Source organism: Barbatula barbatula (genome assembly GCF_947034865.1).
Source record: "Barbatula barbatula genome assembly, chromosome: 16".
NCBI classification, from domain to species: Eukaryota; Metazoa; Chordata; class Actinopteri; order Cypriniformes; family Nemacheilidae; genus Barbatula; species Barbatula barbatula.
The window spans coordinates 4,749,928-4,765,851 of NC_136779.1; the positions used below are offsets into that span (position 1 = coordinate 4,749,928).

The 15,924-nt window shown below is 39.0% G+C and overlaps 1 protein-coding gene across 5 annotated transcripts in view; it reads right to left on the bottom strand.

Annotated features, from left to right (window-relative positions):
- Window positions 1-1,742: 1,742 nt before the first annotated feature.
- baiap2b (BAR/IMD domain containing adaptor protein 2b) overlaps window positions 1,743-15,924 on the bottom strand; it is a 42,012-nt gene continuing 27,830 nt past the window's right edge. For 3 of the 5 annotated variants that reach the window (XM_079476079.1, XM_079476083.1, XM_079476081.1), the window contains 8 exons: window positions 13,811-13,963; window positions 9,710-9,940; window positions 9,118-9,316; window positions 7,474-7,675; window positions 7,104-7,172; window positions 6,832-6,994; window positions 5,751-5,788; window positions 1,743-4,546 (listed from right to left, as the gene is read on the bottom strand). In XM_079476079.1, the coding sequence (XP_079332205.1) occupies window positions 4,516-4,546; window positions 5,751-5,788; window positions 6,832-6,994; window positions 7,104-7,172; window positions 7,474-7,675; window positions 9,118-9,316; window positions 9,710-9,940; window positions 13,811-13,963 (1,086 nt within the window). In that variant the 3' untranslated portion in view covers window positions 1,743-4,515. Of the gene's footprint in view, window positions 5,557-5,750; window positions 5,789-6,831; window positions 6,995-7,103; window positions 7,173-7,473; window positions 7,676-9,117; window positions 9,317-9,709; window positions 9,941-13,810; window positions 13,964-15,924 lie in introns of all 5 variants that reach the window. The other 2 variants (XM_079476082.1, XM_079476080.1) reach the window with 2 other exon arrangements.

Below are 15,924 nucleotides of genomic sequence, written 5' to 3' on the forward strand. Positions count from 1 at the left end.
AATTTTGGGATATATGAAAAGGTATGGACACTTTCTAGGTGTCAAACACCTGTGAACCTGTGTTGACTTCATACAGTATGTTTTCTTGAAATGACATTTGTTGGAAAAGAGAAGCATCATTTGGTTGATGTCATTTAGTGTGATATTTTGTTATCTAATGCAACAACTTTATATACTGTACATTAAGTGTCCAAATGCTTTTTGGGACCTCTGTATGTTACTGAGAATATAAAGTTATATAGGCGTTGGCATCTCAGTGCTAAATTTGTGACCACATGATTATTTAAATCATGACTGAAATGTTATCATTTGACTTCTGCATTCTGCATGTAAGAGAATTGAAATTATTTTAAATTATGTAAAATTTCAAATGCATGTATATCTTACATTGCATGTAAGATATACATGCAATGTTTCCTGGTGATTTTCCTCAATGATGGAATTCAGTTTGTTAAAATGTTGCTGCCCAAAAATGAATTCCTAGAATTACCTGTACTAACCAAAAACAGTACAAATGCATGTACTGCATAGAGTAGAGATTTTATACCTTTCTGTATAAATAAGGATTAACAAACAAAAGCGATAAAAAAATGAATGGGGAGATATGAATACATGGTTTACTCACTCAAAAGCGTTCAAATTCAGGCGCAATACTGAAACAATCAATACAGATGGGAATTTGACGATTTGTGTTAAATTGATATTAATACTGTAAGATATACTTAACATTTCTACACGATACAATAAAAAGCACTATATGCTTTTTTCAGATGCATGTTCAGTGAAAGATCAAGGATTTGGTGGAATTCTGTTTCCTATTAACGACACAGTATAGCTTTACCAGCAGTATTTAGAATTGAGTTGTTTATACAAATAAGTGTTTCGCAAATGTGCAGTTATTTGTTGTCCTATATTATTAACATGCAGGAAATATACAAAACAGATTACTAGACAAAACAAAATGACACAAACACACATTACATAAAAGCACAATAAAGTTCTGCAGGGAATGAACTGGGTTAGTACACTCAGAAATGCAGCCTGCAAACACATGCATTTCAATTTGAAGATGTTAGAAAATGTGCAGGTGTGTGATGCGGTCAGGCGTTTGTGAGGATCTGTTTCTTTGAGATACCTGTAAGTTAAAAATGGAATAGAATTCCAATTATCCCATTCATATCGTACCCTTTTAGCTCAATCTTCTGTGAAGGATGTTTGAAGCAAGACCCCATTACTGCTTTTTCTAATAAGTGTACAAATTTGCCACCCCGAAAAATGATCTATTATATTGTTAAATAGAAAAATCATCATAACTGATGTTCTTGAAAATTTTATTTTTATCTACAAAATGTGGGAACCAAACAACCCTGACCCCCATTGACTTCCATTGTATGGACACAGAACCACTGAACCATTTCTCAAAATATCTTGTTTTGTGTTCCACAGCGGAAAGAGTCAAATACAGATTTTGAACCTGTGTGAGGGTGACAATTTTTGTATTTTTGGGTGAACTATCCCTTTAAGTTGAAAAGTTGTAATAAGATGATGCAGTATTAGTGAGTTAAGTGTTTTACATTGATAACAGCACATTAAGATGGTTAGAAGACAAGTCCCGACCATTTCAGATCAATTTAGAGACAAATGATTAAAACTGACATTTTCATACAGTATTGCTCATATTCCTTTACAATGTTCATTATGATGAGAGGGGGAAATTACTAATAAAAAAATGAGACACTGCTGTCATCTGAAGAAACTTTTATTTATCTTTTCAAGAGTCGAAAGTCACCATCCATGCCCATAAATTGGAACATTACATTGTTTTGGTGTCCCCCAAAACACATGCATATGAGAATATAGTTTTCTGTACGATTTACTTTCTCCTCTTTACATTCCAGAAGGAAATGACAATGAAAACAGACGGGTGGAGATTTCTACCCAGGGATCAGTGAGCGTGGCAGCCGTACCGAGGCTTTACTCTAGTGCAGAAAGAAGAAACACTGGCAATGGCTTCCAGTCCTTGACATCTTACTGCTTTTGTCTCTAAATTCGTCAAAACAGAGATGGAGAATGTTGGCAGAGCTACAGCAAGACGTCGGTTACAGACAAAGACAAACAAAAGCAAATGAATAAACCCACAGGTGGAGGAGAGGCAGACACGATGCACCAGGCAGGTCTGGTTTTAAAAAGAACAATAAAGGCTACTGAAGATTATTGCACTCGAAAAAAAACACTTAAAAATAAATAACAACATCTTTTTAACAAGTCTTGCCATTCTTTAAACAAATATGAGGAAAAGTATAAAACTAGTGTACAAAGGGTGCACAACATGTGCAATACTTAAGGTGTATTTTAATTGTGCTTCATTTTCATAATGATACATCTTTTCAGGTTTATATAGTCTAATACAGAGAAAAAACATTATTATTATTTTCTGTTAAGTGACTGCAAAGCTGTATTTATGTCACACCAGAGAAACATTATCGCCTTAACTGTGGGCATTTTGTGTTTATAAAGATGCGATTTCAAAGTCTTAAATTGGTTCCTTTCATTACAAGATTTCTCCCTCCCGGCTAAGCCTACAAATGCAGATGAGTGTGTGTTGACAATCAAATGTGTTATCTGATGTGATTTCTGCTAGTATTTTGCACGTTTTTAAAAATAAAAAACGGTATTTACAGACATTGTGTCGAAAGCAAAAAAGGAAAGACTGTCAGTAAGAAACCTGATTACAATTGAACAGATCTTGAACAAACGCGTGATACGGTATAAATAACATTTGCTATGTACTAGGCACTGGCTCGTGAGTTAAACGTTTATTTAAATAGATACATTGTACGCTACAGTAAACCTTGACGGAAATATCAGTGTCCAGAAAGTTCAAATCAGTAAACTTGTAAACATATCGAAAGTTGCGTCTCAGTTCGAAGGCAGCGTCCTCCAGAGGTCGCGTTTGTCATCAATGTTGTCTTATTTCAGTAAAAATGTAACTTTCATTTTTTCTTTAAAGTATATCTCAAGACGTAATCGTAGTTTCATTCTTACCTTGAAATGTAACGGTCCGAAAAACCTGAAATCCTCTATCACGACAAATGCGACCTCCGGAGGATGCAGCCTGGTCCTAATGGGCTAGTTCCACAAGATGGCACCGGTGAGCCTTTGTGATGCCAGTTTCCAATTTGCCAATTTCCGGTCATATAACACTATCAAGTTTTGGCTTAACAAGTGCACGGCAATGTAAAGAGGATCTGTCATATCGCTGATCTATTACTTATATAGAAATCACCCATTATTGCCAGTGTTTTGCCGAATTTGGACACCCCGCCAGATTACAACTCCCCTCATTTAAATGTAGGCCTATGAGCTAATGCTAATCCCACACCTAATCCTAATACCTAGTGTAAGTGGGCAATGAGGGAGTCGTAATTGGGCAGGATTAATTATTCGGCACCACACCGGCCCAAAATCCTACTTTTCCACTACTTGTTATACAACCGGAAACTAGTGTCCCAAAACCTCGTGCCCCAAAAACTCACCGGCGCCATCTTGGGCAACTAGCGAATTGAGACGAAGCTGATCACTTTCTAAATTAATATATTAACTTAGCAACCATAAACTAGCCTACAGTTGGCAGAATTTGCGTATTTATTTGTGAGGTGTGTCAATTTGAGCAAAATCACTGCGGGAAATGGTGTGACATGGTCGTGTAGATATACGAGTTAGTTAGCCTATCTTTTCTTTCATGCATGAAACATGGCCGGACATCACTTTGGGAAAATCCTTTTTTAATGCAATCCAAAGGGTTTGCTTTAGTCCAATAAGGCTTTCAGAACACATAACAGTCTTCACTTGAGACACAGTGAAGGTCAAATATTTTCTGTACATCTCTATTCCCGTGGCTGACAGCATCCTGATCAAGACTTGACACATTCAAAACCAACTCCTTTATTGAAAGCGCTCCAAGTTGATACATTGTGAGATCATGGAGCGCACTTTACCTCAATGAAATGAAATAAACATTGAAAGGTGCACACAATGACATCAAATTCAGTGAAAAGCATATTATTCGATACCATTTTAATCGCCCAAAATATAGAACACATCTTTCTAAAGTCGGTTTTAGCTATTAACATGTTTAAACCTCCGAATAATACAGTTACAACAACAGATGTCAATATCATCTGGATAGGCAAAAGTGATGCATTTAGATTGTACACAGCTGACATGTTCTGTACATGCATGAAAGACAAGCAGGACAATTCCTCCGAGAGCTCATGATACTGAGAAAGGTCAACATGGAATATTGAAGTTAGTCTCTTTAGCGATCACCCGGTCGCTTCCAACTGGGATAAAATAAGGTTATGGAGAAGGAGGGAGGGGTGGATACACTGTATCCTCTTCCTGTGTGGGTGAGTGAACGGGAGGTGGATTGTTGAGATATAAAGCAAGACAGGGTGGTGTGAGTGTTCGGAAGGGGAAGGTGCTGTCTGTCTGTCTGTGTGTCTGTCTGTCCTCTCACACTGTAGATATCAATTTGCCCTCCGCACTGTGGAACAAAGAGAGGGAGAAGCTGCCAGGTTGGGTTTGGACACAGACACATTGAAGCACAGGGAGCACAAAGCACTAATGTGAAAGAAACAGTTCAGCCAAAATTAAAAGTTATGTCACTGCAAACCCGAAGGACTTCTTTTTTGATGCTGGGTGCTTTTTTTCATACAATTTAAAGTATAATTTTGAATTGAAAGATTACAGTATTTTTTTATTTCAAAGCATCAAAGACAGACATATGGGTTCAGAACGTCATGAGGTTTATGGGCGAATTTGTATTTTTGGGTGAACGTTTCTTTGCTGTTAATGCTCATATTAATTTCTCTCTGCACCTCAAAATACACGATGGGCTGCATTCTCTGCAAGACAAGTGTGAGGTTAAGCAATGCAATGTTATGATAATTTTATGAAAAATGTTGGTAATATTGCATACCAAAATATTGCTACTTGTATTGTGAAAATGAAGCCCAGTACTTGAAATACATCATGGACGTAAAAACTAAATGGTGTGTACAGTAGCCTACAGCTTTTTAAATACTTGAATACTAAGGGACAAATTTAGCATTGGGCAGACACTAAAACTGGACACAGTAGACACTTAAAGACTTTTGGACAGCAAATGCAAAAAACAAATGGACAGCCAAAGCAAGAACGAAATTGAAACTTTTGATTGCTACTTTCAATTTGTGATGTTAGGAAATTTTCCCATAGATGACCAAAAGAGATTTGATCACTTTTTGTTTAATTTATAATGATCTAACACATTCCACAATCTGATCGGAGTCAGAAAATAAATTAAAATTACTACAGTTCACAAAATGTCTCTCTATGGGAAATGACCAGAATAGTCTATGCTTGACCATTAAAATATCTGCGCGGTTTATGAAACCCATTTAAACAATCTGAGAGGTTTTGTTCAACATGGGTTTAGGTGCCCTGTGTGGTCACCCGCCCACCTTACGTTTGGGCTAGACCTTCAGAAACATCTGCTATGTTCGTCTGATCCATCTGCAGGTCAAGCAAAGGAGACTTTTGCTTGCCAAAATCGCCATGATTCAGATATTTATGTGGCATTTTAAATATAAACAAAACCAGAGAGGAATAATTCAAACAAAACAACACAGAGAAATTATAGACAAATGTTTTTCTCCCAATATTCTGTCACTGTTCAGGGTGAATATAATTCATAAATAAAGTCTTACCTTGTTTGGAATCGGGATTCATAGTTTTCCAACCCTTGCTGTAAAGAAAGAGACAAAATCTTTGAGTGGCTTTTCTTCCTTTGGCCAGCAGATGACAGTAGCAGAACACTAACAAAAAGGGGGTCATTGAGTGCACACTAAACAAGAGCTATAATAAGCCAATGAAAATTCAACTGTCTGTGTTGTTTTACACACATGACATTTTCAGTTATTTACTTTTAAAGCACTTGGAAGGGGATCGTGAAGTTTTGATGAGAGTTGCATGTATTATAGAGCTTGTTAATCGCCACCGCGTTGAATGGTGCGCCATCTTGGGAGGATGGCTGCTAGTGCGTTCAATGCAGTTTTGTTTTTCTTGTTTGATTAGGGAATACAACTATGGTAGGCCGATCTTGCTGTGTTAGAAACTGCAACAGCATAACGCAAAGTCGTTCGGGAAAAGCCCGTGGTTTCGATTTCTTCATATATCAAACAAAACGGTACATATCAAAACAATAATAGCGGTGGGGTATTAACCACCCAAAATGGTGGCACCACTGCAACATGCCACAGGGCGTGACGTCAGCTTCACATTCTCTATTGGCTTCATTACATACTGTAACTCCCTACCTTGTAAATCTATGCCAGATTTAACACGCGTGAGATTCCGATGTAAAGATTTTGATATCTATACAGTGACACTTGTATTTAAACGTATGAATGCAGTATAAACGTAATAAATGTCACTGCGTTTCATCACAAAATAATACCTTATCTCATTTTAGTTTCGTCTCTCGATTCCTCCGCCAATTGGTGTCTCAGAATGACCTCTTATAAGGAAGTTTAATCAAACAGGAAAGATCTTTTTTAATCTCGGCATACTAAAATAACACACACGCACACACACTGAAGAACCGATCCTTATTCAGAATGTCCTGAAATAGTCTCCTTAGCTGGAGCTCAGGCTTTTTAACCAAACGACGAACTGTCGTTGTGCTATATTTCAGCCTGCGCCCAATAACGAAAGCCGAGTAATAGACTTGAGTAAATCTCGACTAATCTGCATACATTTGTCTGGGTATTTTCTCTGCGCATAGCTTACTTGTGAGAATCCAGGCATTGTCACGCTGTAGGGTCTCTGTCGGCTGTGTTGTGTGCTCTGGGGCTGTGTGAGGAAGCGGGTGGGCATGCCGTAGTCAGGTGTGGGTAAAGCCATCTCTCTCTCCAGGAGATTTCCTGTGCTGCTGCTCCGACTTTGCTGCAAACTACAAACACACATGTTCTTCTTTGACTACACTTCATAGGCTGTACCCGCGCAAAATGTCATTTAGGCTTTAAAGGGGCTTTTGTAAACTCATTGACATTCAGACTCACCTGATGTGGAGTTTATTGGTGTCTTGTTCGGGTATCACGCGGGTGTAGGAGAACGGGAACCAGCCTCGCCTGACAGAATACATTACACAATAAAAACTGAAGCATGAATTCTCCTTTAAAACCATTATCCATCCATCCATCAAAAATTGTACAAACATCCCCTAAATGGTAACGATTTTTGGAGACTTAACATTTTCAAAAGAAAATGGCTTTGTGTGGCAAAAGTGACCACCACAATCCCAGGACGTGCTAGAATGTTGGTTTCTAAACAGTTCAGGTGGTTGCCAGGGTGTTTTTCGGTGAAGGCTTACTGACAAAAGAGCAAATCATTCAAAAGAGCATTGAATGTATTGAAACCTTGAGTACTTACATTCTGTTTTTCTCATTCTCTCCATAGTGCCAGCCGTCTCGGGCTTCAGGTACCAACAAGGTGATGATGTCTCCTTCTGTGAAGCTGAGGAGGGTGCTGTTGTCTCCCGCGGCGTGGGAGAAGAGGGCCTGAACACGCGTCCGGCCGTTTCTTTCTAGACCAGCTGCCATTGAGCTGGACCTGGGCAGGGTCTGGTTCTCGGCTGGGGTCAAGGGTCAGAGGTTAGTACTGAGGACGAGGCCATTAAAATGGGTTTTTCGAGCTTATTCGATTAATGTTCAGCTCTGCTGGGACCTATTTTTAGCTAAGTGTGTGTTATTAAGGGTGACCTATTATTCATATCGCTGCTTGTGTTCTAAATCATTCGCTTATGGCGTTTCAGTTTAGTACGGATGCTGCCTTAGGTCACTAGGCTTTGGAACGGCCTTAAATGTCCACCAAAAGCTGGCGTACGACTTCCCTTAAAGAGAGAACTATACCCTTCACCTATTTTTCATCCATTTTTAAAGCTGTTCTCTTGTATTCCCATCCGCCCTGTCCTGTTTTCATTTCAGCAGCGTTTGGCCTGTTATTGTCCAGACAGTGAAGAATACTCGCTTCTCTCTGAAGGAGAGAGTGAGACAGGCGGGCACGCAGGTGCACAGACACCGACACATTTATGAATACAGAAGACAGCTTCAAACCTTTGCATGCAAATGATGAGCCTGTTACAGTCTATTGTCAAGACTTGACAAGAGTTTTATAACACGTAATCTGACATTTGATGTCTTGAAGGCACAATTTTTGTCACACAGATTTTGATCGTTTTTTAAAATACTTTTCATTAAGTATTGATGTACAGCAGTCATCCTCAATAGGTGGGCCGTGGTCCCGATCCGGACCTTTGCTTCACTCCATCTGGACCGCCAGACAGCCTAATATACCATTTAAAATTTTTGACTATTTTGGTAACATCTCATAATCTAATTGATTATTATAAGTAATTAATTTCAAGCAATTTCACTAAGATTTTTGTATTATTCAGTCAATATTAAAGGAAATTGTTATATTTCCACAGAATATTCTGTAGGATGGTTTTATGAAGGACTTTTGCTGGGTTTTCACAAGCAGGTTCATATTTTGTAATGAACAACGTTTTAAGTGGGAAATGAGTAGTTCTGGTATGAAAGTGAAAAGGTGGCATGGAAAGGCTAATTCAGTTAGAAAATCTGTTTTCTGTTTATGATTTTAATTGTTATATTGCATTTTAATTGTTACATCACATTTGCATGTTGTCAGTAGTTTTTATATTTACAAATATTAATTATCAGACTACCATTAAGAGGGCATTCCCCTAAAACCACAGAGCATATACATACATATATCAAAATATGAAATAAATGGCCTGATAAAAGATTGTATCTTTTATACAGTATATCCAACTGGGCTAAATTTATTAAATATTTATTTATTTTCACAAAACATATTGTCTGGACCTCCGTTTGGAAGAAAATATAAAGACCGGACCTCTTGGAACTTTAATTGAATACTCCTGGACTATATCAATAAATTAACTGAATTCAATGGCCTTCATCTTAACAGGATCCCAAAAATATTTGCTTCATGCATGAAGGTTTAGAAGTGAGTTGCTATAACATGTCTTACCCAGCGTGTTCTTGGGCTTTACGGGAGCAACCTTGCGGACAGGCAGCGTGTTGGAGAAGGTCTCAGCGCCGTGTCTGTGGTTCGCCGTTGATGGTTTCTCGTGTGCGGCTCTGGTTTCTATCCAGCGTTGGTAGTCGTCTCCTCCACGTACCCCTGCTGTACCGTTTACTATTGAGCCACTTTCTGCTCCCATCATCCTCTAAAAGGAATAATTTTTACGTTTGTAAAACTGTTGTGATGAATTTGAAATGAATTTGACTATCGTAGTAATAAACTAAAGGGAACTGTAAGTGTGAATGCCTGCAGGTTTCCGGATGTTTCACAATGTGGTCATTAGCAAACTCGATTTAATGACTATATCCATTTATACTGAGCTTGTGTCCCCCACACAAACAGCCTCAGGACTTAATTACACACATCATTAATGTTACTACTTACAAATCTTCTAGCTGAAACTATTACATTTCACGCTCACGATTGCTCTACAATTCGTTGCATTATGCAACTTCTTTTCAAGTCTAACTGGACACTTATTGGAAGCTTCGCTGACAGGCAGATTCCCTTTAAAATCCTCTACACAAGCGCAACTCACTGTATGTTGGTTCCCCATGAGAGCCGCGAGTTCAGGTGGCACAGGAAGTGGCTTGGCCCCGGGAATGGGGTCTGAGATTGTCAGGGTAGATTTGGAGGTGTGGTGAGAACTGGCTCCCATTGCTCCAGATCCCATCCGCTGGGCCAGCAGCATCGCCCGCTCCGGGAGTTTATTTGGGTCAGCGCACGCTTGTTGCCACAAAGGTATTTTTTGTGTCAGCAGATCTCTGCCCTAAAAACAAGCAGACTAGTTTTTAGTGCCTGGAACAGAAAATCCATGTAGGCAATTGGGTATAACAGCATAAATACAGTCTGAGATATGGACACTATCTGTTTGTAAACCTTCAGTTCATGGGGTTTTAGGGTTTAAGCTTTTCAATGATGGGCTGACAGACAGAGGGAAAGCAATAAAGTGTTATAAGGTAAAATGATGCCCTCTCACCATCTGGTCCCCTGAAGCTCTAAAACGTCCCCTTCCATCATGACAACCTCCATTCCCTGTAGCGTGAAGCTTGAAATAGCCTCATTACATTGCCCTGTGCACAGACGGTAAGCTAGGCTAAACCCTACAGCCAGCAGCTGTAATAGAGAGATGAGGAACGCCTAGAGACCACCAAATGTAGAGCACATGATGTGTGACATTGTTATTGGATTCTTAATTTTTGTAAATCAGGTCCTCTTTTTGGCCGTTTAATGATGTTTACAGTTCTCTATATAAGTGGTACCAGAAATATTCTGTAAAATATTTATTTCCCTGTAAATTTACATTTCCCCTGTTTTTCTATTAAATTTGTGGTCTTTTTAATTACCTTGACGGTTTTTGACTATTTCAAAAAGAAAATGTCTGTAAAAAAATGTTTGTGTGAAAATTTTGTACAATAACAGGTTTTTTACAGTGCTGCCCGACAGAGAGCTGTCTTTATCTTTTTGTACTCCACAAAACTGCAAAAGAGCTTGAAATGACACTCGGGTGACTAAATCAGTTGACATTTTAATTTTGGGGGTGTATTATTCTTTTAAACTATTCTTGTTTGTTTCAGATGTAATATCCTCGGAATCCAGCTTTTGTAGACACTGAACTGTCTCAACATCTTTGCTTTAAAGTGGCCCTGCAACGGTGTTTCATGCATTCTGACTTACCTTAAATGTCAAATGAGTTATCTTCTCATGCTTAACATGGTCAACTTGTCAAAAAACGAGTTGGACGTATGACATTTTCTGCGCGCGATACACTCCCCCAGTGTTCGTACAGATTTCGGAACGTTTTTTTCAGACAACTTTTCTAAGTCCCTTATTGGACAATTCTCCCGGAAGTGACACGCCCACGCATCAACCAAGGAGAGCGGAAGAAGGAGCACATGCACAATTCACTTTCACTTGTGTGCAGGAGAGAGAGAAAGAACTACGTTCACGAAGTTCAGCTATGTTTGTCTGTTCACTGCATTTGGGTGATGAATGTTATATAAACAGTGGATATAACGCTGGGTTTGGAGATCGTTTGAAACTGATAGATGGAGCGGCGTTCCCATCCCTAAATGATACTAGACATGAACCGTAAGTAAAACTGTATATATTTTGTTTGGCAATGTGCGCACGCGCTTTAGTTCCGCCTCCTCCCCAATGCGTAGCATGTTTTCGGAAATAATCGTACAGCTGTATCTGTCTTATAAGTGTGATCAAACTAGACTCTGCGGATATTTGAAGGGTGCGAGACTTTTCTGTAAGTACTCAAGATTAACATGAGATATGCGGAAGCTCTGTGTGTTATGGCCGCTTTAATATTTTCCACCTTCTCCCCTTCTTTTGTCATATCGCCACAGTCTCTGTTTGTACCAGCCAGCACAGGTCAGTACGGACCCCCCCATCGTCTTCTTCTAAGTCACGACCACACACCACCCAGCGAAAGCAATTATCACCCGGCTGGCTGTCCGAAAACCTGCCGACTCCATCACGACCTCATTGGATTTACAGAGGCAAAAACACTACCGCTGTTTTGATTGCGTTCTGAAAAGTTTTAGAGATACAGAATGCCATAACAGTGTATGTGTGTGTGTACAAAACATCACAATTTCTGATTTTGACTACATGGATATTGTCGCCAAGAGAATTCACAATAACAGTGTGATATATATGAATATCTATTGAATGTTTTTTAAAGGTCCAGAGTGTGAAATTTTGTGGCATCTAGTGGTAAGGTTACAAATTGCAACCAACGGCTTACTCCACCGCTCACCCTCCCTTTCGAAGCACTACGGTGGCTCACACAGGACTAAGATGTTGTCGCATTTCTTTGCCAAAGGAGATAATACGAAACGCGCTCTGTAGAGCAGTTTGTCAGTTTAGGGCTAGTTTAGAAACAACATGGCAAGTTCCATCTAAGGGGTGTATGTAGACAGAAATAGCTCATTCTGAGGTAATAAAAATATAACGCTTCACTATGTAAGATATATGGAGACATAGTTATGCATATTGTATTGTATTTTTGTCAGTAGACTCTCCTAAAAACAACGCATTGCACCTTTAAATGAAATAATGCTAGTAACATAAAAGCAGGCCACATGCTTTTGAGTGACATGATAGTAAAAGATTTACTTTTTTCAATTTTTGTGTGAACTATGCTTTAAGAAATATTACTACAACGATTGATCACCATGTTCTGTAAGGCTTTTATCCAGAACATCAGGCCTACTGGGGTAATCTCAATATAGAGTGAGACATGAGACATCACCATTATGGCCTTGAGCGTGATGCTTAACACCTGGTTGGGAATAGCTCCTGTAATAAGGGTACTGTCATTTAGGATAAAAGCATCTAAATGACTACTTACTGTCTTTTCACATAAATGCAATCTAGACGCTGTCCCAATGACTTCCCATTATATCAGCAAACCCAGAGACGGCCCCTATACAGTTACTGTATATGGTAAACTTTTTCCCAATCCTACATTCTCACGTCTCTATTTTAATGCGTGAGAGTGTCTTTGTATTCTCTTTGTTCCTTCCAACCTCACTTGTAAGCGGGCAAGTATGAACTGTTGCTTTGCGTGACTTGCGTGGGAGGTTGTGTGAACATCCCGCAATGACAAACTCTGGCAGATGGTCTGTTTATTTCACATTATTTGTTCTCATAAGGCAAGTGGCGTGATCACATAATAAGAGCCTAATGCAATTTTACTAGGTGAAGAAATTCCTCCTTCGACGTCCAAAAGTGTTTCCACTCGTGCGCAGAGAAATTACTTCAAGGTCTTCCTACACGCATCCACGCAAACAGCCATTATGGTCTGAACAGTCTGTTCCTGTAAAAGTGGGCCACTCTCTGCCCGCCCGGCCCTTCCTTCTCTTGCCAATGCTCCGTCTATCACCGGCTCTGAAGCGTGGGCGTCAGAGTAGAGGACAGAAACTCGCCTACTTGGGAATGACTGGTGTTCTTTGACGTGCTGGTGAATCCACCAAATATCACTGTTGAATCACGGCTTTATTGCCTCATTCCAGAATAAATACATTTTCTTTACTGAATAATATTTGTGCAGCACAAACCTCAAAAATGATACAGTCTGAACAGAGCAACAAGATTTGCTGTTTGAACAATAACTTTTTTCACCCAATAAAAGAGCACTTCCAGATGCGGCACATTCAATAGCAAGCGAGATGAATGATCAATGTGATGGCGGTAAAATGACAATAAATGGAATTTGGGGCAGAAACAACTGATCACAAAATCTGGATATGTCCAGGTGTGCCATTTGTTTGGCAAAAGTGTGAGTCAAATTAATATTTTTGTATTATTGGAATATACTGTATATGATGTGTTTTCATGTTTAGACTACATGACTATAAAGACAACATGAAAGCAAAATTCTTTGATAAAAGGTTGATAACATTAGCAAATTCTGACAACCAATGATGTACTGAATAATTCTATCAATTCCACTGACCAAATGATCCGATCAAAACTCAACAGATATGAAATTTTCAACAAGACACATTTTAGATATTAGATTTCATTTTGTCCACATTTAAATTTATACCTTAAATGTTGACTTGACATTTCAGTGTTTCTGCAACCCAAATGTTTTTCTACACTCTATGACGTGGACTCTTACCTTGGTGTGGTAAGAGCTGCTACTTTTGGCCACAGCGCACTGACGGGCAACGAGGAAGCAATACCTCCTCCTTTCCTCAGACATGGCAGTCTTGTAGTTCTCGGCGATGTAGTTATCCAGCTCATTTTGTTTGCTGCTGATTGTCTCGACGTACTGGGGACAGGAAGGTGGCGTGAAGCAGACATAGAAAATGATAAAAGATGCACCAGTCAGGAAGCCATGCTTAAAGAAACCGGACTTTTGGATGGCAAACACATAAGCTTGCTGTCGAATAAATGAAAAAAATGATTCATGCAGTGGTCCATGCAAAGCTCAGAAACTCAACAAGCCTGTTTGGTTTGATTTGAAAACCCAAGTCTCAAACAAGAGATTCATTAAAATAAAAGCACAAAAGTCAGATAGAAATAGCAGCGTTTCTATTTTGCGGGTAAACTATTGGTTTGATTTGAAAACCCAAGTCTCGATCGAGAGATTCATTAAAATAAAAGCACAAAAGTCAGATAGAAATATCATTGAAAGATGCTTTCTACTTTGCAGGTAAACTATTTGATGTTTTTAACACTGCCAAGGCTGCTGCCTCAAAAGAGTCCAAACTCCTGCCAAAACATCTTTAAACATGAACATTTACCTTGCCAGGACGAGTGATCTAATAAAACAGACACAATGTTTACGCAACCTGTGCTGATATCACAGTGCGTTCTATTGGTACCTTCCAACCAAGTGCAAATTAACAAAACCGTGATCACTGTTTGCACGTCTATTTTTAGCCTAAGGTTAGAAAAGGTCATCTTATTCTGTAAAAGGTGTCATGGGCTCATACTGATGTATGAATATACATATCTGAAAAAATGAAGGATCGTTTCAACCCAAAGTCGGGTAAAACATGGTCAAACCCTAGGATCGTGGGTTGAAAACAACCCAGCATTTTTTTAGACAGAAAATAGACATCTAAATGTGAATGTGTAGTTATGTATCTGCGTGTACAGTGCAGTCTTTTGGGCTAATGGATGAAAGAATGTTTCCTTTCTCTGGATAATGACAGCAGTATGTGCTTTGTATTTAATGACCTGTGGTCAAGACCATTTTTCTGCTCACATTAAATATTCCTGTATGAGTCATTGAGGACAGTTACATGTACAGTTTACATGTACAGTCATGCATTAAGATAAAAAAGTCCAATGAGTGCACTTCACGGAGGCATATTTGCACCATACATGAGAAATCACCTAGCAAAAATCGATATTTATGATCGGTGTATCAGGTAATGATAGGCTGTTCATAGTGCACCACATTAGATATAACCATCAAATTGGTTGAAATGATAAACTACTGATTTACGCAGCTGGTAAACATCTATAGGTGCCACTGCACTGCATGTCTTTTTATGCTGGGTACAGTATGTATGAAGCTGTATGACTCATAGATCAGGTATAGGGTGAATGAGATTAGATATCATATTCAGATCAATTCATCTGCACAATGTCCCTTCGCTTAATGTACACGAGGAAAATACCAACACACACAATGATGTAAAATTGGTCCCTAGTACTACACACAAAATATTATAAATGACGCTCCAGTCCAAATCAATCCGCCTGCCCCGTGCGTTCCCTCATTTGAGCATGTGTTGAATTATGAATGCAGGATAAGATTGCAGTTCAGCATCATTTCTGAGCATTACAACTCCTCTAGGAAAGAAGAAAAACCGTCTGCATGACATTTGTCACAGTATTAATAGTGGCACCCACCCTCCTGCAGGGAGCTGGAACAGACCTGTTTTTTTTACTAATCATAGAGATGTATTGGAACATTGTATTATGTTTATCCTTTTTCTTTATCTGTTTTTGTGCTAAGATGTTACAATGATTTGCAACATGGTGAAAAGCGATGTAGAAATACAATCGAATTAATTTGAAATATTTATTGCTTTTATATATATATAAAAGTTCAAAAGCAGCGTTCTGCTCATGTAGTCTCTGAAAAAAAGCCCCCCTGAGCATGAAGCACGGGTGGGACCATGGGACCACATGTAAAATTCATGTAGTCTCGTACTGAGCAGCTAACTGGCATGAACATACATGTACACACAGAGACACGCACACATTATGAATAAT